At 54.3% G+C, this 25,572-nt stretch overlaps 1 protein-coding gene across 2 annotated transcripts; it reads right to left on the reverse strand.

The window, feature by feature from the left end:
* Positions 1 to 2,395: 2,395 nt before the first annotated feature.
* On the reverse strand, positions 2,396 to 16,850 carry MAX (MYC associated factor X). 2 transcript variants are annotated; one of them, XM_050957023.1, is made up of 5 exons: positions 16,678 to 16,850; positions 16,525 to 16,551; positions 8,447 to 8,554; positions 3,932 to 4,055; positions 2,396 to 3,217 (listed from the first exon to the last, which is right to left on the reverse strand). In XM_050957023.1, exons 1-5 carry the CDS (start codon positions 16,711 to 16,713, stop codon positions 3,033 to 3,035), a joined length of 480 nt encoding a protein of 159 aa, XP_050812980.1. In that variant the 5' UTR covers positions 16,714 to 16,850; the 3' UTR covers positions 2,396 to 3,032. The 2 variants fall into 2 exon arrangements, with proteins under 2 accessions (XP_050812980.1, XP_050812981.1); XM_050957024.1 differs by lacking the exon at positions 16,525 to 16,551.
* Positions 16,851 to 25,572: the final 8,722 nt, after the last annotated feature.

A 25,572-nucleotide genomic window follows, 5' to 3' on the forward strand; every position in this document is an offset into this window, starting at 1 on the left:
CCTGGATTCCCACACTGGCTCCAATGCACGGAGCAGAGATTTGAAAATGGGGCTCCCCCATCCCAAGGAAGGGTTGTAACTGCTGGGCTTACTCCCCTCCCCCCAAACACCTGCTGCTGTCACCTCCAGCTGCTATGGGCAGGTTGGGGGTTCTGTAGGCATGCCCCCAGGACAGGGCCCTGCAGGCCAGCATGATGGGACAACCCCTAGGTGGGGGCATCCCTGGGGCTTGGGTGAGCAGCTTGGTGGCACCAGTTTTGAGGCAGCTTGGCACCCAGCTGTGGGCAGAGAGAGAGAGGGGCTAAAAGAGCCTAGCATTGGGGGGGGGTGGCCCTCATGCCTAAAGGGGGCACTGGGTGCTCAAGTCCCTGTGTGACCCCAGCTCTCAGGCCCAGTAGCTCACATCTTCAGCACAAGCTGGGGCATTGCAGGCTGGGCCCTGCAGCCACAGGGGTCACTCTGCCACACTGCCCGTGAGCATGGCTGTAGGCTGCATGTCACAGCAGGACAGGGGAGTTGGGTGGTGCTCAGTGGGCTCTGCTGAGCTCCTGAGGCAAGGGCCAGGGTTCCCCGTTTAAAAGAGCAGCAGGTCAGCCGCCCCTACATGAAGCAGCAGAAGGGTGAGGGGGAGGGTGTAGGCCCAGTGTCCCTAGCCAGGGAGAAGGGCCAGGTTCTGCCCCTGGGCCCAGCACCACAGTGGTATTGTGCCACCTAACAGCCAGGGAAGGGAGGTGGAGAGGTGCAGGGCAGCATGGTGGCTTAGCTAACCCCCACACCGCATGGCTGTTAGCTGAGGGACAGTTGTCCCCAGCTGCCTCACCCAGAGCAGGGCCCCCTTCCCTCGGGTGCTGCAGACACAGGGAGAAACACCCTGGGCAGCCCACACACAGCAGCAGTCCCTGCCCCCGAAATGCTCACACTGAAAATGGGCAAATGCAGGGAGGGGAAACCAAGGCATAGAGCAGGGAGGGGAGCAGACATCCCCATTAGCTCCCATGGCCATGGGACTGGGCTGTCATTTAATGGGCTGGATAGAGTCACCTGAGGTGGGGTGTGGGGCCATAGAGAAGATGGCAGAGGGACAACGAGGGCCAGGCAGCGCGTCCAACCAGGGGTGCCTATGCTGCAGCCTCGGGGGGGGGGGGGAAGAACCTCAGGAGAAAGAGATGAGAGAGGGGGAACGAGGTTGGTGGAGGGTGAGCACAGAACTGTTGGGGGCAGGGAACACTTCCCCCTAGCCCTGCCCTCCTAGCACAATGGGCACTGGCCTTGGTGCCCCCCAGGGCCAGCCTGTCAGTCGTTCTCACCCTTCCCTTGCCCTGCATGACTCTCGGCCTCACACTGCTGCCCATCCCCAAAGGCCCCCCCCCTCTACACCAAGCTGGTTGCATGCCCCAGAGCTGGGTCGGAGAGCTAAAGCAATGGCCTCCTGGGCCCCAACAGGCCAATCCTGGGAACCCCCCCACAAGGAAGCAGGCTGGTGCTGCTGCCGGGCAGCTCCCCGTGTGTCCATTCCGGTTACCAGCCTGGGATGCAGCACACAGGGCTGAGCACCCTCCCGCCAGCCACACACTGCATCCACAGCACAGCTGGTTCCTCTCCCCACCCCACAACAGCAGCCCCTGCTCTTCTTCCTCTGTGCCCAGCAGAGGAGCCAGCCAGCTTGCGGCCCAGCAGCCAGGGCATTTGCCAGGCAGTCAGGAGACCCAGGCTCAATTCCCAGCTCTGTCTGGATACCGCCAGGGAAGTCCCTCCCCCATGCCTCAGTTTCCCCAGTGGTGAACTGAGGACAGTGCTACTGACCTGCTTTGAGAGGGATGGAGGAAAAGAGCTAGGTGTTCACATGCTTTCTGTCTGCATAATCAGCCCGTACCCAATTCCCTACAGCCCAACAGGCAGGGGCAGCCTGATGCCAAAACATCACCCCCAACTCCCCTGCCGCTGGGGCTAGCTGAGCATCCCAGGACCCAAAGGGGTTTTCCGCATGCCCGGCTGGGGGGGGCATTTCCTACGAGGAGTGGGGAGGGCAGCCTGGCAAAGCGTGCTCCCTCTCACAGGCAGGAATGCCGGCAAGAAAACGCCGCCACCACCACCAGGAAGGATAAAATAAGAATTTTATTTATAGTCTCATAGTAAAGGGGAAAGCCTTAACTTGCAAGACACTTCTGGGGCAGTATGTACAACATACTTCAGCTCCTCCGGAGGGAGCCAGGCCCTGGCCAAGAGCCTGCTACATGGTGTGCACTAGAGATCAGAGAACGCCACGGACCAGGGACGGGGAGCAGGGCGAAGACAGGACGGAGAGAGAGGGACAGACACACACATACACACGCGCTGGCCGTCGCCAGGCCCAGCCCCGGTGCCCCCTTCGCACCCCGCTGGGACGGAGCCCGGCTGCCCTGGCCCGAGGCCAGCACCACGCAGCCGTTAGTACCAGCTCTAATGCTTGGGGTGTATTTACATCCGAAAGGCAGGCAGCTGAGGGGCGCCCGCACGCAAGGGAATTTGATCGTTACTCTACGAATCTGTCGCCTGGGCCCCCGGGGGCAGCGGCAGAGTCTGGCCGGATCAAACCGAGAGCAGGAAATAAATAGCAATTCATCACCATTCACCCTAGATAAAAAACTCCTCCCCTCCCCCCTGCGCATCACAGCGGGAGGTCAGACGCCTGGCTTCTGCCAGGGCAGTGTGGGGCCCTCCCCGAACGGCGAGGAGAGGCTGGCTCTGGGCGCGCCAGGCGGGCACCGCTGCTCTCTGCCCCTCCCCCCCGCGGCTCAGATTCACGGGGCGTTAGTATAAATAGAAACACTCGTAGAAAATCGCTGGGGTGTCTCCTCGGAGCTGAGCGCTGCCCAGAGTCTATCCAAAGGCCGAGCGGCCCCCCGAGGAAACGCTGCCGGGCCCGGCGAAGCAAGGCGGGGAGGGGCAGAAAGCTGCAGTCCGAGAGCCTCTACTAGAGAAGGGAGAGTCCTTACAGAGCGGGCGGGCAGGGGGCGAACGGCAGCCGGGGCCAGGCCGTCGCGGCCAGGCCTCTAGCTGGCCTCCATGCGCAGTTTCTTTCGGCTCTGAGGCTCGTCCGGCTCCGACTCGGAGCTGGAGTCGGAGCCCCCGTCGAAGGCGGAGATGGCGCTGCCCTTGGGGTTCGTGTAGAGGCTGCTGTCCGACGAGTAGTTGGCCTGCAGCTGGGCGCTTGACCGCGCCTTCTCCAGCGCCCGGACTGTGGGGAGAGGGGACAGTGTCAGGGGGCCTCCGGAATGACCTCCAGGGGGGCGGCAAAGCCCAGGCCCGAGGCTCTGACTACCACCACCCGAGGGGTTCGCCCGCACCAATGCCGAGCAGGCACCGTTGCCATCACTGCCAGCCCCGCCCCCAGCACAGGCCAGGGTGGCCTGAGCAGCCTCGGGAAGCTGGAGTGAAGCCACCCACAGCTGAAGCCCAACACGGGCCGCCCTGACCCCTGACACGCACAGCGACAGGCCCGAGCACAGAGAACTCCAGAGCCTGCTCGGCTCCAGCGGGGAGCCAGGGGCCCAGGGCTGAGACGTGGGGCAGATCCCCCCACCCTACACCCAGTGCTGGCAGGGAGCCAGATGGCCAGGGCAGAACAATGGGGCAGCTCCCCTCCCCCGTGCCAGCAGGGAGCCAGGCAGCCCTGGCGCGATCCCTATTTATTCAGCTCTTTTCACTCTGCAAAGAAGCCCCTGCAACAATCTCCACCAGACGGGCTCCCCAGTCCCAACCTGACTACAACTCCCCACCCCCAGGGCACCCCCGAGCCCAGCTGTCTCAGCTGTTCGGACTGGGGAAACCCAGCGCCAGCGCAACAAGCACCACCACCCTTACTGCCCAGCCGCTGTGCGCTGTGCATCCGGCAGGGGCGCAAGCAGACAACGAAATGCCCAGGCGCATCGAGTGCCCCCTGCCCGCTCACCTTGCTGCTCCAGCAGCGCGTTCTGGCGCTTGAGGTCGTCGATGTCCTGCTGGTGCGTGTGGTTTTTCCGGCGCATGTACTGGATGTACTCGGTGGCTTTGTCGAGGATTTGGGCCCGGGATGCCTGTTGCAATAGTAGGAAAAAACACAACAAAATAAAGACCTAGTTCATGTGGGGGAGCTCCTGGGCCCCTCCTCCCCGCCAGGGGGACAGGCCCGGCAGCTGGGCAGGCCTAGGCATGGAGCAGGCAGGGTGAGCAGCTCAGTCGGAGCCTGTGGCAAGACTACGCCCATTGCAGGGGGAGCCGCCCCAAGTGTGCACAACACGGTGACGCTACCTGAGTCTGCAGAGAGCCTGGGCCCATCGCTGGGAGCAGGGGATGCACAACACGGTGACGATGTCTCAGCTTGCCCTCGGCTGGGCGCCAGCCCTAGGGCAGGAGCAGCAGTCTGTGCGCCTGCACGGGTGTGGAGCAGTGAGCCTATTGGCTGGCATTACTCAGGAAGCCAACCAGACACTGGCAGAGAGGGCGCGTGCAACGGTGCAGCTGTGGCAACGACTGTGGCTCCCACACTCTGGTAATAGGGGCAAGGGACGGGGGTGGCAACACTTGTTTCCTCATTTTTCTTTTCCAAACCCTAGGAGATTCTCCCCAAAGGCGCCATTAGAAGAATGTTACAGCTGCAAAACCAGCTGCCCCGGCCAGCTGTGATCAGGTTAAGGCTGCCGGCATCACCTTAACTCTGCCCTTCTGACACACGCCACAGTGCAGTTGTTCATCACCCGATCAGCCTCACTTGGTGCCCAGGAGGGAGGGTGCCCAGTGGGGGAGGTAGTGATCCCCGTCCAAGGGGCAGCCCCCTGGCCCTAGTCACCATCAAAGCTGCACCAGAGGGTCACTGGCAAGGCAGAGTGCCTGACAACACCGAACCACATGCTGGGGCCACCCCCTGCCCGAAGCTCAGAGCCATTCGCTGCTGCTGCAGAGAAGGAGGGCCAGGCCCAGGCTGGCCTCAGCTGCTGACCAACAGGCAGCCTGGAGGAGCTCACAGCTGTGGGTTAACAGCCTGGCCCATCTCCACAGGCTGCATGTGGGCATCCCAGCAGCTCATCTCCACAAGCTGGTCCGAGCTCAGTGCTGCTTGGAAGCTAAGCAGAATCTGGCCTTGGCAGCCCTCAGATGGGAGACTGGGAAGGCTATCCCCAGCCCACCCAAAGTGAGGACAGCGTGGGGCTTGTGGAAGCTGGGCTGGACAGAGGCCTCCTCCCCACCAAGGGGACCCACTCAATGCCCCCTGGGCATTTTGCATCCAAGCAAGGGGCGCTCCAGCACCCTGGCCTGGGTAATCCCAGCCTGCTCCCCAGTACACAGTGTGCCGCGCTTCCTGACACGCTCCCACAGCGTTGCTGGGCCTCCAGAGGTGGCTGCATGCGAAGGGTTCTCTCTGCTTACAGGGGGAGCAGTAGAAACCCCTGCATTCAGGTTGACTGACCTTTCCCATTATAATCCCCTGTTCTCGCTTGCTTGTAACTCCGACCCATTTTATGTGTTCAGGATGAAATTTTCAAGATTTGGCCTCTAGTTCCAGTTGAATGTTTTTGGAAAGTCTGAGCAGAATCAGCAAGTTTTGATGATGCAATTTTTCCCCCCAGCTTGCTGTGGGCATCTCCCCAATCTAGCATAGGAACCAGATATATGACCGTTTGCCATCCCTGGGAAAGTGTGTGCAATTTGGCCAAGTTGTTCAACTCTCCCAAGTTATAACCCACAGAAAAACCTCCCCGTTCGCCTCTCCCAAGTTATAACCCACAGAAAAACCTCCTTCGCAATCAGGAGAACACGTCAGATGCTCGCTCTCAGTCTCCTGCATGCTCCAGCGGCCTGCGCCTAGCCCCTGCTGTACCGTAGCCACGTGACAGACAGAACTAAAGCAAAACAAACCGTGATCCTCCAGCTCCTCTTCAATAACTTTGGGCCTAGAGGAAGGTGCACTGGATTGGGAGTCAGGAGCTCCAGTCCCTTGTCTATCTGACTGGTGTTACTTCTATACCTTTACTGAGCAAGGCCCTTGCTTTAGGGAGCAGTCAAGCGTGGGTCCTCCTCATTTGACAGGAGAGGCAATGAGGATTTGAGAGAGCACAGTCACTTCGGGCACAGGTGGGCAGAGAAGCCAGGTCTCAGTGCCTCTCACAAAGCAGCTGCCAAATCTAGGTGCTTGGTACAGGTTTCTATAAGAGACTGCTCCTGCAGAGCCACCTGCAAAGCGCTGTGTGGACCACAGACGAAAGGGTCCTAAGTAATCTCAATGCGTCCTCCTAATCCTAACTCCGCCCCTGCGCCAGTCACCGAGCCATACTCCCCACCCAGGAAGCCTAGTTCCCAGCGGTCTATTGGTGTCTAGCAAATACCCATGTAACCCACTGTCAGAGTGCATCACATCACCCTCTGGGAGCTGGGGTGAGGATAACAGCTTCCTACCGAGAGCAGTGAGTGGAGTCACTCCTCTGGGCTGGGGACAAGTGGGTCCCAGGTTCAAGCCCAGCCCATGACCCAGGTGCACATATTACAGTTACACAGGATGGGGTTCTCTTGTTGGAGCTCTTTAAAACGCAGCAGGGAATTTCACATCATGAGCTCTGCATGGGGCAGCAACGCTCAGCGCCTCCCTCTGCTGAGACAGCATCTCCCCAGCTGAGATTTCCAAAAGCAGGGGGCTCCCGCGGGGTTCCTGCCTCTGGATTTCAGCAGCCCAGCGACTGGCCTGACTTGCTGTGCTAAGCAGCCAGCAGCTGCCACAGGGCCGCAAATCAGGGCCTAGGCAAGGTCTCGGGACCCAACTGCAGGCCCTCGTTCTCAGCTCAAGCCTGAATGACAAAGGATGGGTCTGTCCAGGGCTGCGATACAGCGTCATTGACCTGACTGCACCCAGGATTGCTGCCCTGCAGGACATGTGCCTGGCCCGGAGCCTCCAAACAGCGCTCTGGCCTTTCCATAGAGCCAGGTCTGCGCTTCCTCGTTCCTTCCACAGAGCTCTGATGGAGAGCTAGCACCACCCGCAGTCTGAAGGGACCCCCGGCCCTCCTTAGCCTCCTAGCTCAGAGCCGGTGCCAGCCCCGACTCCCTTTCAAACAACACAGGGCAGAGCCTGGCTTTTCCAACCCACGGGGCCTCCTCCCGGCAACCCCCAGCTCTCCCCTGCCAGCCAACCCAGAAGAACTGGGTGCCAGAGACCAGGGCAGGGGGTGCAGGTGGTGTCCTGGGGGGGGGACAAGATGGCCCCATAGTAATGGAGCAGGAAGCTGCAGGGCAGGTTCAAACCCAAAGCGGTGCTGCGCCCCAGCCATTCTCAGGGCAGCAAGACACTGCCCGCTCTGACCCAGCGCCACCAGCTGCCTGCCCGAGGCTGGAGGCAGCACAGCCGGCCTTAGGGAAGCCCCATCACGACGTGTCTGGCACTAAGACGTCTCAGGAGAGACAGGGCCCTGCCCGCGGCAGGCCAGAAGGTGCCCACCTACATCAAGGCTCCCAGTCTCCAGCGCAGGCACCTTTGCTGCTGTCTCCTGGGCCATGCAGCCCAGCCACCCAAGGCTCCCAGCAGGCCGGCCACAGCCCAGCACCAGGTTCCCGCCAGGGGAGGGCAGGCTGACTTGGGCCACTTGAAGTGTTTGGGCATCAAGCTGTGCCGGGACAGTCACGGTGCCAGGCCAAGTCTCCATGCGGCGGGGAGACGACGTGTGGCCAGGAGTAGGAGCAAGCCCTGCCCGCAGCCTGCCCCAGCGAGGTGCTGGACAAGCGCAAGCCCAGCTTGGCACAGCCACAGCTGCGGGCGGGAGGAGGAGGGAATTCTGGGCTCACAGGGGACAGAGCAGCGGCTCTGGAGGACAACAGGGTGCTCTGCCGGTGGCCACTGAGGAGACAGCACCAGCCGCCGAGAGGACGTGGCAGGACAGGCAGCCCGCATCCCCCTCCGAACCCTCAGACCATGGGACCTAGGCAGCAATGCAGCTCTCCTGGCAATACCCTTGTACCATTCCTCCCTCAGATCAACCTACCCTGTGCAACTCTGCGCCTTTCCTCCGGAGTCCGGCTCTGCTCCCACCTCGCCTGGGATACCCACTGGTGTGCCGGGACCCCTCTGTGCCGATCCACTGAGGATACCAGCCTGGGACAGCCGCCAGCACCGGCGCCCTGGTCTTTTAGCTCAAGCAGGAGCAGCTCGTGCTTCCAGCTCTGGAGGGCCTCGATTTGATCCCTGGTGCGTCAGCAGCTGTCACATCTCCTCAGATGCCCCCTCACCCCTGGTACTCAGGCACCCAGCACAGAACACACTCCAGGTGCCTCCCCACAGTGACCGCGGGCTCTGGATCTCAGCCTCTGGTGGCACTCGCCCGGGGTGGGTCTCACTGGGTTACTCTTGGCCCATGGCTCTAAGCCGGGGCTGCAGGGCGGCCGGCAGAGCGTGCGTAGGAGGAAGCTGGGCCGGGCTGGGGGCCAGCTCTCTCAGTAAACTCACCTTCTCTCCCTGGAGGGACGGGACGGAGTCCCGCAGACTGTGGAAGCTGTCTTTGATGTGGTCCCTGCGCTTGCGCTCCAGCGCGTTGTGGTGCGCCCGCTTGTCAGCCTGCAAGGAAAGGACAGAGAGAGGGGGCGTTAGGGACCTTTGGTCTGGCCCAGCGGGGAGGGCACCGGCAGCGCTCGGCGGGCAGCAGTCTCTGGAGTGCGGCCCTGCTGGATGCAAAGAAAGAGAAGGAGGAACATGAGCAGCGGCGGCCAAGGAAGCTGGAGTCAGGCGTGCAGAGGAAGAGCTGTCATCCAGGCAGGAGGTCCCGCCCCACGCTCACAATCAACCAGGATCATTCGGTGACTGAAGCTAACGGCCAGTGAAGATCACGCACCTAAGGTGGCATCCCCTGGGTGCCAACGGAGACCTCAGCCCCAACAACAGGTCCCTCCTGCACACGGAGCTTCAGCACCAGATACCCGCAAAGCCAAGGGGGAAGACTCAGTCTCAGCTGGGGTCCTCTGTCCCATTCTGTCCTCCCACCTCTGCCTACACTGGAGGGGCTACGGGAGACTCTAGGACCACCCGGCTTCCTCCTCCATCACCTCAAACCCCAACCACTTCTCACAACCTGCGCACAACAGGCATCGCCGTGCCCGGCAGGTCCCCTAAATTCCAGGGCCAGATGGTACCGTGAGATCATCACGTCTGGCCTCTGAATGGGATGCCAGGTGCCATGCCAGCATGGGCACCGGTTTCCCTCAGAACCCACTTCTCTGGCAGCTTCAAGTGCCCACAGATTCCGGTCACCTTCCTGTGCTGGCTGACTCAGGTATGGGATTGAGAGCAGGCGGCACGTGCTGCCAACACATCAACACATGAACTTCAAAAAGATCTCACAAAACTAAGTGACTGGGCAACAAAATGGGAAATTAAATTTAATGTGGATAAATGTAAAGTAATGCACCTTGGAAAAAATAACCCCAACTATATATAGAATATGATGGGGGCTAATTTAGCTACAAGTCCGGAAAAAGATCTTGGAGTCATCGTGGACAGTTCTCTGAAGATGTCCACACAGTGTGCAGAGGCGGTCAAAAAAGCAAACAGGATGTTAGGAATCATTAAAAAGGGGGTAGAGAATAAGACTGAGAATATATTATTGCCCTTATATAAATCCATGGTACGCCACGTCTCGAATACTGCGTACAGATGTGGTCTCCTCACCTCAGAAAAGATACACTGGCACTAGAAAAGGTTCAGAAAAGGACAACTAAAATGATTAGGGGTTTGGAACGGGTCCCATATGAGGAAAGATTAAAGAGGCTAGGATTCTTCAGCTTGGAAAAGAGGAGACTAAGGGGGGATATGATAGAGGTCTATAAAATCATGAGTGATGTTGAGAAAGTGGATAAGGAAAAGTTATTTTCTTATTCCCATAATACAAGAACTAGGGGTCACCAAATGAAATTAACAGGCAGCAGGTTTAAAACAAATAAAAGGAAGTTCTTCTTCACACAGCACACAGTCAGCGTGTGGAACTCCTTGCCTGAGGAAGCTGTGAAAGCTAGGACTATAACAGTGTTTAAAAGAGACCTGGATAAATTCATGGAGGTTAAGTCCATAAATGGCTATTAGCCAGGATGGGTAAGGAATGGTGTCCTTAGCCTCTGTTTGTCAGAGCATGGAGATGGATGGCAGGAGAGAGATCACTCGATCATTGCCTGTTAGGTTCACTCCCTTTGGGGCACCTGGCATTGGCCACTGTCGGTAGACAGGATACTGGGCTAGATGGACCTTTGGTCTGACCCGGTACGGCCGTTCTTATGTTCTTAACACTGGCCTGGGGGAAGTAGTTCCTGGAGGCGAGCTGGCACAGGTGGGTGCTAGGAGACAGGTATACAGCATTCTTACCAGGCCCAAATGCCACCCGGCTGCTGCAGCCCAGGCAACCTAAGAGGTTACCAGCAGGGCACTGGGGACACAGCGTGTCCAAACCTACAGGCTGGGCATTGCCATCACCGCTCCAGCTGTGCGCCGGACCCACTAAGCAAAGAGCTGAGCTCTCAGGTCTGAGGCCTGAAAACCACAGTCCCACCCCTCCTCCCAGCCCAGGCAGGCAGACACCAGCCAGCTTCTGCTCTTCACAAGGCCTCTGTCTAGCGCTGCCAGCTCCGTCTCAGCTGTTCGCGGAGGAGGCGCAGTGTCACACCTACCCTGGGCTGTTACTGTGGGCAGGGGAAACACAGCTGCAAGCTGTCCCCTAGTCATCCAGCGCCAGGGGGCTCAGTATGGCCACGCACACTCTCAGGCTTACAAGGAGTTGGCCCCAACAACAGACTGTCAGGAACGGAAGCCCTGCTAACCCCTTCTGCCCTCCCAGCGCCAGGCCCACCCCTTGGCCATCCACAAAGAGTCGCTTTGGAGATCCAGGCTGAACTGGTCCCTCGACTGGCGTGCAGGGGGTCGTGTGCTCCCTCCAAGCTGGGCTATTTGTATGCAAATCACTTCCCCCAGCCTCTCTGGTGCTGGCAAGCAGCGGCAGCCCACAATAAGTCAAATGAAGTCGTCCTGGGTTCCCCCACTCCCCGGGCACTTGCCCAGCTCAGCCCCTCCCAGCCCTGGCAGCAGCAAAGGGGCAGCTGTGCCAGGAGTTTCTCCCCAACCAAATCAGAGCCTCTGTCCAGTGCCTGGGTGAACACAGCCAGTTCTGGGAGGCAGGGCCGCTACCCCGCCTCTGCAGGGCCTTACAAAGGCAGAGCCGGGACAGCGAAGCAGGCACAAAGCCGCCGGCAGCGGCTGCCACGCACTCAGTCTCTGTGGCCGAGCAGCACCGGGAGTGAATGGCTGGAGAAGAATACGGCCATTGACCATTCAGCAGCAGCATTGGTTTTCCAGCCCTGGAAGCTGGCTTGACAACGTAGGCAGTAGTTGTGGTTGATGGGTGCAGACCCAGAGCTAGAAGGCTGCTGTGCTTTCAGCGGGGAAGCTTGCTGGGACGTGGGTACCAGTAGAACAAAAATCCCCCCCATACCAGGTCTGCCCACTATGCCAAGGGCTGCCACCTGCAGCAATGGAGACATAGGCAGCGTAGGGGCAGCGAGCCCTAAGCCAGACAAGAGCGAAGTGAAAGCAGCATCGGGCTCTCCCACGACCTGCTGATGGAGAGGATGCAAGATTGGCTCTTCTCCGTCCAGCTCCACTTGGCACGAGCCGCGCCTGGTGCCAAGCGAGGCCCGCGTGACAACACTGCCCCATTCATCAGCCAGCATGACCTGCTGCCACGCGACTCTCCGTTAGTGCTTCCTACGCCCTTCCCGGGCTGGCAGGTGCTGCAGAGGGTCTCAGCTTGGTCCGGCCCTGCAGTGCCCTTGGTGGGGACTGCCGGCACCTGCACAGCCGGGCCTCAGGACACACTCTCGCGAGAGGAAGGAAAATACCAAACCCCTGGTATCTTGTGCCCACCCAGCAAAGCCTGGCTCAGAAATATGGCTGGATGGCCCTGGGCTCTGCCCTGCCTTTAAGAGTCACAATCACTGGAAAAGCAGGGCTCTCCCCAGACATCCTTGGGCAGTGGGGAGAGCAGACCCCAGTACAGCCAGGCTCCCGGCCCACATACCATGCGCAGCCACCACCCCCATGGAGAGGGTGGGCAGTGGACGCAGCAGCCCGTGGAATCTTTGCACTGCCTACCTGGCCTCTGCCTGCACATGCTTTCCACCCCCTCCATCGGGCACAGACCGAGCGCTCCAAGCTCCAATCACCCCCACCGGCAGCAGAAGGCACTGCCCAACACTGCCCAGTATGGGGGATCCGGCCTGAACCTTTAACGGAGGGGAAGAGTAAACCCAGGTCAAGTCATCTAATAACACCTGGTGGGAATAACAACAAAGCTGCCTCCTTCCAGGTCACCTGAGTACAAGAGCCAGACCAGACACTTAGTCAAAATTCTGGATTAGCCAGCAATGCAATCGCATTAGCTCAGAACGCCAAGCCGCTGGCCCCCGTGCCCTCGAGGAACGGAGCTGCCCACCAGGGACACGCGCCAAAGTGTCTCCTGCTTGTGATGCAGAGAAGCTTCCAACTGGGCGCCCTGGAAAGTGCTACTCTGCAAAGCAACCGAAGATGTGGGGAGAGCAAAACAGAGCCTGCCAGGAGATACCCTGCACCAGTCTGAGCTGGGCAAGCCAGGGCCTGATCCTGGGCTTCACCCAGTTGGAGCAGATGCCACAAGGCAGCCTTTTAAAGATCTTCCTTGAAATCGTCACTTTCCATAGCCAGCCCCCCACGCACCGGGAACCAAATGGGTGCTTTTAAGGAACGATCTCTCGGTGACTATGACAGTAGGCACAGTACATCACGGATCATTTGTGCCAGGCCAAACAGGAGCAGCTGTTTGCTCTAGCGGCTTGAACCTCAATGTATCACGGCTTCCTGGCCCCTCTCCTGAGTAAGCTGCACTTTTCACAAACAGATCATTTCGCAAGGCTGAAGTAGTACTAAAAAGGGAGCCGCAAGAACCATGCACAGCTCGACAGGAGACCATGCTTCTCCAGGCCAACAACCCTACACAGGCAAAGCTCACGCTCACAAAGGTTCTTCCACCAGCTGGGAAGGGAAGACAAAGGGACGTCCGAAGTCATTTGCTCCCAAGACTTATTTAAGGAAGCCTTTAATCTAGAAAAGCAGCCGTCCCACACTTCTCACCCCAGCAACTCATGGCAAGTTGTCCGGAGCCAGCACTGAGTTTAGAGGCATTTAGAAGCTAAAAGTTGCAAACTGGGCTCCAAGTGGGAAAAGCTAATTTACTGTTGGCATGTTTGTTTACTGTGGAGCATTTCACTCTAGCTGGACAGCGCAAACAGGCAGAATGTTTCCCGGCTTGCTTCTCCCACACTAGCAGGAGGCGAGCGAGTTAATGGTACAACTGCTGCAGAGAAAGGTTTGCAGCCAAAAAAGTTTTCACTGCAATTCGGAGAGAGTTATAAACATGGCCACGCAAATCATGGCTTCAACTTTTAGGCCTACCCGGTAGTAGCTCTTTCTACACTGCCATCCTCTGGCTGAGACCTGAAATCCTTCCTGCTGCTTAAAAAAAAGCAGTAACCACTTCTGTCTGAGCCATGTTTACTTATAGTTACCAGAAACACCTAAGATTATGGAAACTGAAAGGCTAGAGGAAAGTGTCCTGGACTTTCAGTTTCTTTTCTCTGGGCATCTGACAACTGCTTGCCCTGTTCTCGTGGTTCTTTCGCACAGCGAGAGGGGTGAGAAATATTTTTTTTAAACAGGAAAATCTGGTTGTGAAACCATATCCATCGGCAAGGGCCTTCCGGCCAAACACAGCTAGAAGTTGCTTTGATTTGGTGGGGTGGCCCTTTCCCTCCGAAAGAGGGGAACACACAAACCTAGGATTTTGAGCCAGAGAGCAAGATTCAGTTTGATAATCCAGGAGTAACAGAGATATATGGCCCAACAGCAGTCTAGGGAGGTCCTTTTACACAGCCTCAGGATATGGTTCACCCACATGCACCATTCCCCAAAGGATTCAGAGAGCCACCAATTTATTGCAATCTTACTGGTCTCGGCAAGGCCTGGTACAGGGACAAACATCCTTAGGAGACCATTGAGGGACATGAGAACAATATCATAGAACCACAGAATATTAGGGTTGGAAGGGACCTCAGGAGGTCATCTAGTCCAACCAGTCCAATGCTCAAACCACTGAGTTCTCCCTCCCCCCAATATGGGATCTTTAACTATAAAACACCGGCACACGGCACCATCTAGCCAGACAATGAATTCCAAGACAAACCAAGGAATGGGACGGATAACTCCCTGGCACTGCTGATGCTCCGCTAACCAGAAAGGCAACTGAAGGCAACTGCTAGCTGGCAATCAGGGACCCACTTGGGTTAGTAATCTGACAATTTGAGCTAAATCCCCTCTACCTGCCTAGGGATTTTTCAAAGAGCCAGCCAGGACCCCCAAGACAATGTTGTGTTTTCAGTGTCACCTCTTCACATTAACCACCCCAAAAAAGACAACTTCCCACTGGGTACTGATTCAGCCCTCTGGAGGCAGTGCAGGGACCCAACCTCGGCTGGACTCAATTAACAAAGAACAACTCCCTCCAAGCAGCCATTCCCAAGCAAAACAATTGCCTTATGGGAAGTCACAGAACCACAGCAGTTACACCTTCCATCCTTGACCCAAGCTCTGAGCAGGCTGCAATGTCCCCAGCTCCCCCCAACCAATGGTGGACCTCAAAATGGGTTCTCTCCCCCTGTGCTCAGAATACCACCACCTGTCAGGCCTGGGATCTCAGCCCAGTAATTCCTTCATGCTCGAAGCTACTCCTCCATAGAGACGGGGGCCTCCTCCCCCAAACCAACACAATTCATTGTATGTATGCCCCCCACCAGCCAGTCTACACTACCCACCCTTCCCATGCATGGCCTAGATCCCCTTGCACCTTTCCCCACACTCACAGCCTAAAGAACAACCCTATACACAATGAGCCCACCCAGCCCAACTCTCCCCCCACACCCCCAGCCTACGTCCCCAGCCACATTTGCCAGTCCTAGGTCCCCCCCACCAATTCCTCACACCCTGGCCTAGATCCCAGACACTCCGAAGCTAGAACCTCTCCACATGCATGTGCCTGGCCTAGATCCTCCCCAATTGCCCACACACTCAGCCGGCCTAGATCCCCCACATACACGTGAGCAAGCCCAGCTGACCTAGATCCCTCTCCCACATGCCTGGCTGGCCCAGATCCCTCCTCCTCCAAATACGTGCCTAGCCTAGATCCTCCCCACTTCCAGCCAACATCCCCTCCACACACACACCCCAAACCTGGCCTAGATCGCCTCCACCACCACTGCCATGTCTAGCCGCGATCTCCACATACACACACACACTGTAGATTCCCCTCCAACACACACACCTGGCTTTGACCCCACCCCCACCGTACACACTCAGTTTAGATTCCCCTCCAAATCCTCTTTCATGCATGCCCAGCCTAGATTCCACTCCACACACATCCCAACCTAGCATGCTGGGTCTAGATTCTTCTCCACAACCCCCAACTCATGTCTGATCTTGATCCCACCTGGATCTCATACACACACTAGAGATGCCTACTCCCCTCACACATGTCCTATTGTAGGTTCTCCACACCACTGATCTAAATCCCCATCTCACACACTGACCTCCCCACAAACACTGGGTCTATATCCTCCTTCCCACCCCATTCCTGATTCCCACTCCACATACATTCCCACTTCCCTGCTACAGATGCCTCTGCCAGTCACCATTGTACACCTCCCTGATCTAGATCCCCCTTTCCAATCCCATGTCCAACATGCCTGATCTAGATTCCCACCCCACCACAGATGACCCTTTCCAATCCTAGTCCAACCCTTGAGCACATGAGCCTGGCTGGCCCTTTCCTGGCCTAGATCCCAGCTCTCCTATACATACCTGCCAGCCTGGATCCCTGAGCCTGGCTTGCCCTATCCTAGATCCCAGTCCCAGCTCCCCATACACACCTCCCAGCCTGGCTCCCTGGGCCTGGCTCGCCCTACCCTAGATCCCAGCCCCAGCACACACATCCCAGCCTGGATCCCTGGCTCGCCCTACCCTAGATCCCAGCCCCAGCTCCCCAGTACACATCTCCCAGCCTGGATCCCTGGGCCTGGCTCGCCCTACCCTAGATCCCAGCCCCAGCTCCCCTGTACACACCTCCCAGCCTGGATCCCTGGGCCTGGCTCGCCCTACCCTAGATCCCAGCTCCCCTGTACACACCTCCCAGCCTGGATCCCTGGGCCTGGCTCGCCCTGCCCCGGCCTGGATCCCAGCCCGATAGCTCACAGTACATGTCCGTCTCGGATCACATGAACTCGGAGCTAGCGCCGGCTGGGTCAGGTCCCCTAGCTCCATTCCCTGCGCACCCGGCCTGCCCCTTCCTCCCCCGACCCCCACCCTAGCGCTCACACCGGCGCGGCCTGGCTGCCCGGGCCGTGCCGGGCCGGGCCGTGCCGTGCCGGGCGGGGGCGGGCGGTAAGCAAGGAAAGGCAGGCACGTACCGCAGACTGAAACCTCGGCTGCTCTTCCTGCAATAAGAGAGAGATAGAGAAACACACGCGTTACTGTCAGCGCCGCTGCCCGCGCCGAGCCGAGCCGAGCCGAGCCGGGCCTGACACGGGCCGGGCCGCAGGGGGACAGGGGGCGCCACTCACGTCGCTCTCCACCTCGATGTCATCGTTGTCGCTCATGCTGCCGGGCCTCCAGGCGCTGCGAGCCGAGCCGAGCCGGGCCGGGCCGGGCCGGGCGCGGGGGGGAGCCGCGGGCAGCTCAACAACAACAGCCCGCACCGCGCAGCCACCTCCCTCCCGCAGCGCCGCCGCCGCCGCCACCGTGCACCACCCCCGCCCACGTGACCGCCGCCGCCGCGGGGCCTGCTGGGGGGTGGAGTTCGCTGGGGCGCGGGCGGCAGCCGGTGTCCAAGTTCTGCCAACTACAGTTCCCAGCGGGCACCGCGCGGCCCTAGTTCGGCCCCCGCCGGAGCTCCCTGCGGCGGCGGCCGCGGCGCGCTGCACGCCGGGGGCTGTAGTCTCGGGCGAGGAGGAAGGACTCCGCGGAGAAGCAGACACGTGGATAGGAGGCGGAGAGTGTGCGGGACCCAGCCCCACTAACAGCCTCACGGTGGGGGGCTGTGCCAGGGCTGCTTCCGCACCTGGTACTGACCCCGCCCTGGGGTGAGGGTGTCCAAGGCCCCTATCGCACCTAGGGGGCAGGGACCGCGCCCTGGGGCGGGGGGGCTGTGTCCAAGGCCTATGCCCACCTAGCGGGTACGGATCCCAGGGGCGTCCAAGGCTCCTGCCAGCCTATGGGACAGACCCTACAGGGCATGAGACTGTGGCCAAGGCCCCTGCCGCACTTATGTGGCATAGACCCCACCAACTTCACAAGGGGGCCCCCACCAACCCCACGTTGGTGGTCTGTGGCCAAGGCTTCTCTCCTGCTAAAGAAAGAGACACACACACACACACCCCAGGGGCCCCTGTCTACAGTCCCCACAGTACTCCCACTGGAATGGCTCTGCCCAAGAACTCCACAGACCCTTGGGGGACTCCTGCCCAGGGGCTGCCCTAGTTTGATGGCAAGCTGGGAGGGGATGCTTGCACCCCTGCTGCCTGTGCTGTGGGTGCACTGTCAGGCCATGCCTCAATGAGCTCCCATGCTAAGAAGAGGGGATGGGGACAGAGAGGGCTGGCTCCAGGCACCAGCTCAGCAAGCAGGTGCTTGGGGCGCCCAAGGGGAAGAGGCGGCACGTCGGGTTCTTCCGCGGCGAGTCCCTCAGTCCCTCTCGGAGGGAAGGACCTGCTGCTGAATTGCCACCAAGGAAGAAAGCGGCGCAGTGGAGCTGCCGCTGATCGCGATCGTGGCTTTTCTTTTCCCTGCTGCTTGGGGCGGCAAAAATCCTGGAGCCAGCCTTGGGGACAGAACACACATGCAAACAGTGCCAGGGAGAATTGTTAATAATGTGTGATAATGGGGAAGCGGTTCTGTACTTAGGGGACAGAGGGTGAGATGGGGGAATGAGGATAGGGGAAGGAAGGGGAAGAGGACCCCTCACCACTTGACAGCTGCATAGCTGTGCAGGCAGGGATCTGTAGGTGTCAAGGAGGCAAACGTAAGGAGGGATTTAAAGGAGAATAAGATAGTAGCTGATGGATTTAATGCCATGCGTAAGGGGCTGCAGCATGGGAGAAAGCGCAGAGCTATGTAAGGGAAAAACTGATGGTGGGCAGGAAAGGCTGAGAATGCAGGTGGAGTAAAGATGGAGGTCAGTATCATGCTAGGTTACTAGAGTATCGAGGTTGCAGGGGAGCGCTAAGCTGAGAGGGGCCTTATGGGTAAAGACATGGGCCCAGATCCTTGAAGATATTTAGCCATCTAACTTCCACTGATTTCAGTGGTGGTTAGATGTCTAAATACCTTGGAGGATCTTGGCCAACAAGCTCACGTTTGATGGGAAGGTGAAGGAGGAGCCTGCAGGGGGACTCAGGGGCTGACAAACTCAGACCCACTAGCTAGAAAGATGATCTTAGCAGCAGCCTTCTGGGTAAACTTGAGGGAAGCAGGGCTGCAGTAGCCACAGCCAGAAAGGAGGTTTGAACAGTCAAGATGCGAGATGAGATTTTTGGCTGCGTGGGCAGGAGGGAAAGGCTGGACGGATCTGTGATATTAACAAGAGAAGGAAATTCTTCCTATGTCATCAATAACTAGGGATATAAACTTGATAAATCGCACCCAATAGTATTAAAAGAATTGGCCAGTTCTCTGAACTATTGCTGATTTTTAACAAATCTTCCTATTAAATTTATTACCGTGGCACCTAGTAGCCCTAGTCATGGACCAGGCTCTATTGTGCTAGGTGCTGTATAGACACAGAACAAAAAGACAGTTGCTGCCCCGAAGAGCTTGAAACTGTGGGGAAGTTCCAGAGGGTGGGGGGGGGAAGCTAGAGTCATACCAAATACTTTAACAGAATAAACTAGGGAGGGACTGCGGGGGCAGGGGAACAGCAGGGCCAGACCGGGGGCTAGCCTCCCAAGCCAGGAGCTCAGGGGCTGGGCAGGAGGCTCCCATGGGCCAGATGTGGCCCACAGGCCATAGTTTGCCCACCTCTGGAATACATGATCACAAAGGTCCCTTCTAACCTTGGAATCTATGAATTTATGAAATGGCAAGATTTTTAGACAGAGCCTGCATATGTGGGTGTACTCTAGAGAGGCCAAGCCACAGCTGCAGCCCAGACTATGGCCTGAGTGGGAAGATGGCGGTGCTGTGTGCACAGTGAAAGGAGGGGTTGACTTGTGGGGAAAGATCAAGAGCTCAGTTTGGGCCATGTTGATGACTGGATGGCCATGTGAAGACATCGGAAAGATGGGCTGAGGTGCTGGATTGGACAAAGGCAGTGTGATAAATGAAGGGCGGGGGTAGCTCCCTTTTATAGACACCCACCAACCGGTTAGCTATAAAATTCCTCTTTGTAGCTGTTCTCTAATTGCTTTACCTGCAAAGGGTTAAAAGTCTCACTGCTATGCATAGGTAAAAGGAATTGAGTGGGCACCTGACCAAAAGAGCCAGTGGGAAGGCTAGAACTTTTTAAAATTGAGAAAAAACTTCCCCTTTGTCTGTCTATCTGTTGTTCTCCCAGAGAGAAGGAGACAGGGAGCAGTTGTTGTAAGAAGCTTAGGCCAGGTATGAAAACCCATCAGTATTATACCTAGACACTACTCATTTGAAACCCCAGATATGTAAGTCGATCAGGAAATGTCTAGGAAGACGTGATTAGGTTTCTCTTTTATTTCTTTATGACTTGTGGATTCCTCTGTGCTAACCCCCAGGTGCTGTTGTTTTGCTTGTAACCTTTAAACTGGACCTCAGGAAGGCTATTCTTGATGCTTAATCCTTGTAATTGTTGTTGTTTTTTTTAATCTGGCAAAAGTCTAAGTTCCCAGATTTATTAATAAAAAAAAGAGAAAAAATACAATTTACCTTTTTTAAGAACAGAATTGGATTTTTGTCTCTTAAGAGGTTTGTGCACATGTTGTTTAATTAGCTGGTGGCAACCGCTGATTTTTTTCTTTCTTTCTCAGCCCTTTCCTGGGGGGGGGGGGTGAAAGGGCTTGAGAGTACCCCACAGGAAGGAATTCCCAGGTGAGCCTACCTGGTCTCTCAAAGGGTTTCTGTGCTTGAGTGGTGGCAGCATCTACCAATACAAGGGCAGAGAGAAGCTGTAACTTTGGGAGTTTAATACCAGCCTGGAGGGGCCAATATTATTTTTTAGAATCCTTGGGGGCCCCCACCTTCTGCACTCAAAGTGCCAGAGTGGGGAATCAGCCTTGACAGGGGGATAGCTCATGGACAGAGAGGGAGAGCTGTGTGTTGGAGACTTCACTCTTTAGGGCTGCAGGCCATCAGGTCAGTGCTGTGGTTGGGTCTGATAGGCAGGAGACGAATAGGGACACCAAAAGGGGGATTGTTCCCCCCCCCCCCGCAATCCATTTGCATTCAGATCAACTGTGGGGGGGGGTGAGAGGAGTCCTTTGAGAGGAGTGGGGGGCTCAGGTGGAGTCCTCCCTCTCTGAGTGGTGAATTCAGGCCCCTCCACTCATTCTGAGTTCAGGAGTGGGAGCACTCCTAGAATTCACAGCAAGTGGCATTGGCAGGCCTGTCATAACTATAAAGGGAAAGGTAACACTACTCATGTGTACAATACTATAAAATCCCTCCTGGCCAGAGACACCAAAATCCTTTTACCTGTAAAGGGTTAAGAAGCTCAGGTAACCTGGCTGACACCTGACCCAAAGGACCAATAAGGGGACAAGATACTTTCAAATCTTGCTGGGGGGAAGGCTTTTGTTTGTGCTCTTTGTTTTGGGGGTTGTTCACTCTTGGGACTAAGGGGGACCAGACGTCAATCCATGCTCTCCAACTCTTTCTGAACCAGTCTCTCATATTTCAAACGTTTAAGTAACAGCCAGGCAAGGCGTGTTAGGTTTATCTTTGTTTTCTCAACTTGTAAATGTTCCTTTTGCTAGAGTGTTTACCTCTGTTTGCTGTAACTTTGAACCTAAGGCTAGACGGGGTTCCTCTGGGCTTTTTGAATCTGATTACTCTGTAAAGTTTTTCCATCCTGATTTTACAGAGATGATTTTTACCTTTCTTTAATTAAAAACCTTATTTTTAAGAACCTGATTGATTTTTCCTTGTTTTAAGATCCAAGGGGGTTTGAACTGGACTCATCAGGAATTGGTGGGGGGAAAGGAGGGAGAATGGTTAATTCCTCCTTGTTTTAAGATCCAAGGGTTTGGATCGGTGTTCACCAGGAAATTGGTGGAGAAGTCTCTCGAGGCTACCCAGGGAAGGGTTATAGTACTTGGGAGGGAGATATTCTGTGGGGGAGGTAGACAGAGTTTCCCAAATGACTCAAATAATTTGTGTGGTGGCAGCAAAACCAGATCTAAGCTGGTAGCTAAGCTTAGAGGTTTTCATGCAGGTCCCCAATCTGTACCTTAGAGTTCAGAGTGGGGAAGGAACCTTGATAAGGCCACACCGCCAGACTGTGACCCAGTGGCAGGGCTGGGGGAGAGAGGAAGCATGAGGGGGTCACAAATGAGGTAAGGGAGGCAGGATCTAGGGGGAAGGAAACTCATGGAGACTCAAGGATTGAGGTCACAAGTGAACACCCCCAAGATGTGTGCTGGATTTCAGCACCGTCAGCCAATGGCCCACTCTTCCCCACCGCATAGGATGAGGAAAGGTGCTGTGTTCAGTGTTCTCTGGAGCAGTGGTTTTCATACTTTTTTTTTCTTGCGATCCAGTGGAAGAAAAACACTTATCCCCACAACCCAAACAATATCATAAAATCACAACAAAGGACAGTACATGCTAGCTTTAACCACTTCACTTCACGTTATTACTAAAATTAGCGATGTTACTTGTAAAACATTTTTAAATACAGCATAAATACAATAAAAAGGGCAATCAGGTTGAGTTTCACTTACTTAATATAATGGGTGGACCTGCCTGTTGTTCATGATCTCGTTCCAATCTGGATCACAAGATGAAAGGCTACCCACATATCAGGTGCGCTGTTGAGTCAGTTTCTTTCTTTTGTTTTTAATGTTATCAAAGTCGAAAATCCCAGTTCGCACATGTAGGGTGTTGTGAGCCATACCAACAACAGAGGACTAATCTTACTTAACAGTGGTATTCTTTGAAAACACTTTGATATCCAAGACTATGACAAATATAATGTCTTGGGGCATGTTTTGGGTGAGTCACAGCAGCTCTTTTTCTTGTTCAGGCATCACGTTTAGCTCCGTTATTAAAGTCAGGATTCTCAAAAGCAAAAAGATCTTTCACCCAATGCCTTTCCTTCAAATTTTCAAACCTCTTTGCTGGGAAGTAGCTACTAAAATCGTCAGACAGAGCAGTAAGATGTAACTGTATGACACTTTTAATTTCTTTCACTTTTTCTTCACTGATGCTGTTCTCAGTGTGTTGTAACAGTGTTGGGCACATGTAGTAGCTCGGATGAGTACGTTTCAGTTGTGCTTGCCTCAGTGCTAATGGCTTTGGGAATGCTTATATCTGTTCACAGTTCAAAACAAAGACTTCCTTGTAACTTCAAATACAGTTAGTTTAAAATTGAGAAAATGTCAGCTAGAGATGACAACTTTATTAACCAACTGTCATCATCAAACAAATTTGCCAAATTTGTTTCTCTACCAGAAAAATATACAGTGTGACAACACTGTCTGTTTTTTCCCCAAATACAGAACAGAAATATTTATTGAACACTTCTGCCTTTTCTGCATTATTAGTGATAATTCTAGCATTTCCATCTAGTAATGGACCAATACCATTATTAGGATTCTTTTTGTTCTGAATATACTTTGAAAAACTCCTTCTTATTGTCCCTAACTCTTGGCCATAGATTTCTTTGTATCCCTTGACTTCCCTTATCCATTTTCTACAATTCCTAGCTTCTGATTTATATTCATTATTATCAGGTTGCCCTTTCTTCCATTTATTATATATCATTTTAATAGCTGCCTTCACTTCCCCTCTAAACCAGGTCATTTTTTAACTAATACAGTCTTCTTCCTTAATTTTAGGTCCTCTAGTAAAGTGTTCTCAAATAATTATCATTCATGTTTTTTCCTGATTAAATTCTTCCTTCCAGCTGATTTCATTCATAATTGTTTTCAGCTTTGTGAAACTGGTCTTGTTAAACAAACAAGTAAGTGTGTGTGTGTGTGTGTGTGTGTGTGTGTGTGTGTGTGTATATATATATATATATAAAATCATAATCTGGTCTGGACTTTACTTTGTTTGCATGTTATAAATGTTATCAGATCATGATCACTTTTACCTAAGTTATCATAAATTTTTAGTTCTCATCAGTTCCTATGTGTCTGTCAAAACGACGTGTAATATAAAATGCCCTGTGCTGGATGCAACACTTTGTGAGTTAGGAAACTGTTATTTATAATATTTAGGAATTCCAAGGATGTTTTAGTACTGACAGCATGAGATCTCCAGCATTTGGCACTCCATGATCATGCAACCTTTTTTTTCCTACAAATTATTGATAGGTGTGTAAGGAGCTGCTCATGTTGTTCCCTAATGTGATTTGGTGGGCTGTAGCAGACACTAACTAATACCCCATCTTGTGCTTTATCTACTAGGATCCACAAGCATTCAAGGTCATTTTCTTCCAAGTTATCAGTGACTTGAAAACAGGTAATGCCATTTTTGACATAGAGGGCCACTCCTCCTCCCCTTTTGCTCATTTGATCCTTCCTAAATAGGTTATGTCTTGGAGCTGATTGTAAACATCTTCAATTTGCTCATCATCATAGTTTGTTGTAGGGGCGTAGACTTGTACCACTGTGGCCTGGTCTACACTAGCGGGCGGGGTCGATGTAAGATACGCAACTTCAGCTATGTGAATAGCGTAGCTGAAGTCGAAGTATCTTATTTCGACTTATCTTCCGTCCTCACAGCGCGGGATCAACGGCCGCAGCTCCCTCTGTTGACTCCGCTACCACCGCTCACTCTAATGGAGTTCCAGAGTCGACGGGAGTGTATTCGAGGATCGATATATCGCGTCTAGATGAGACGCGATATATCAATCCCCAATAAACCGATAGCTACCCGCCGATCCAGCGGGTAGTGTAAACGTACCCTGTGATATTAAACGGTACTGCCTTTAGACAGATGAAAATAAGCCTGCTGGACATTGGGCGGCATCCTAACACTGAATTCTTGATATCTTTATGTACAAGAAATCCTACACCATTGACATGTTTGTCCTCTCCACTGTAATAGAGTACATGGCCTTCTTCTGTTAGTGCCTCTCCAAAGTTCTTCCATCGGACCTCAGAGATTCTTAGGAGGTGGCAGGTGTATTGTGAGTTCTTTCAACCTCCCTAGCTGTCTCAGTGTCCTTACATTCGATGTGGCTATGGTGATGTTATCTCTTCCACGGATCCTCTTTGTTGGGGTTACACCAGTAGTATACTTGTCGCATCCATCCTGGTGGGAGATGGATGGAGCAGTCATTATTAACCTGGGCTGTGACCAATCTGGTATGAACATGGTTGACTTGCTCATCCTACGATATGTCTTGGGCAAATTTCTAACCTGGCAGAGTCCATCCCTCTCCAGGCAACCCCCTTTTAATCACCTCTTAAGACATGCAGGAGGAGCAGTGGGCCTATTCTGTCCCCAGACCCTGATTTTTACAATCAGCTCCAAGATATCATTGATAAGGTACACAAGAAAGATATCCTGATTGTACAGGAAGATTGGAATACTAAAGTGGGTACTGATGCACAGGCAGATTGGCGAGATTATTGTGTCCCTTTCTGTAATGCGGTAACCAATGAGAAAGGATTGAGATTTTTGGAGTTTGCCATCTATAACAATCTGGTTCTTGCAAACACATTAGGAGCATATAAAGCATCCAGAAAATCAACGTGGCATGCACCTGTAACCGAATGTTGGGGCCACCTAGCTGAGAGCTAATGACAGCTAGACAGGGATAAGGAAAGGTTGCTTTATTTTGCAGAAGAAAGGAGAGTTTTGTACTTTGGTATAAAAAACTTTATTTTATATAAAAATTAAGAATTTTTTATATATATTTATATACAGGCTTTGGTTGTGTTAGCATTTGATTGGTGGTTAGCGAATTTTGTATTTTTGCAATTTACTTAGCAAAAACCAGCTTTGGACCAGCTTTAACTGTTTTAAGACTGATAAGGAAAGACAGTTTAAAAGTTTAGGCTATTGTGTTTGTGAGGTGTTTAATTTTTTTTTAATGGTTGTTAGCTATTATAAGGCTATTAGCTGTTAGGGTGGGTTGCTAACTGTTACAATTTTTTGGGGGGAGGAGGGGGGTGACAATTTAAATTGTCAGGCCTGTAGCGCAATTTGCGATTAAGCTCGAGGGAGAAATATTGTGTTTTTTATGGATAATAGAGCTTTTAGTAACAACATTATATAAATATTTTGTATATTGCAATATTATTTAAATAATATATAGAAAGAAA

This window comes from Gopherus flavomarginatus, chromosome 5 (assembly GCF_025201925.1).
Source record: "Gopherus flavomarginatus isolate rGopFla2 chromosome 5, rGopFla2.mat.asm, whole genome shotgun sequence".
Taxonomy (NCBI): domain Eukaryota; kingdom Metazoa; phylum Chordata; order Testudines; family Testudinidae; genus Gopherus; species Gopherus flavomarginatus.

Coding starts and splice junctions, on each gene's coding strand:
- MAX (XM_050957023.1), bottom strand. CDS start 16,713: ATGAGCGACAACGATGACATCGAGGTGGAGAGCGAC. Junction 16,552..16,677: donor ACATCGAGGTGGAGAGCGAC/GTGAGTGGCGCC, acceptor CTCTTATTGCAG/GAAGAGCAGCCGAGGTTTCA. Junction 3,218..3,931: donor CGCGCTGCTGGAGCAGCAAG/GTGAGCGGGCAG, acceptor CTCTCCCCACAG/TCCGGGCGCTGGAGAAGGCG.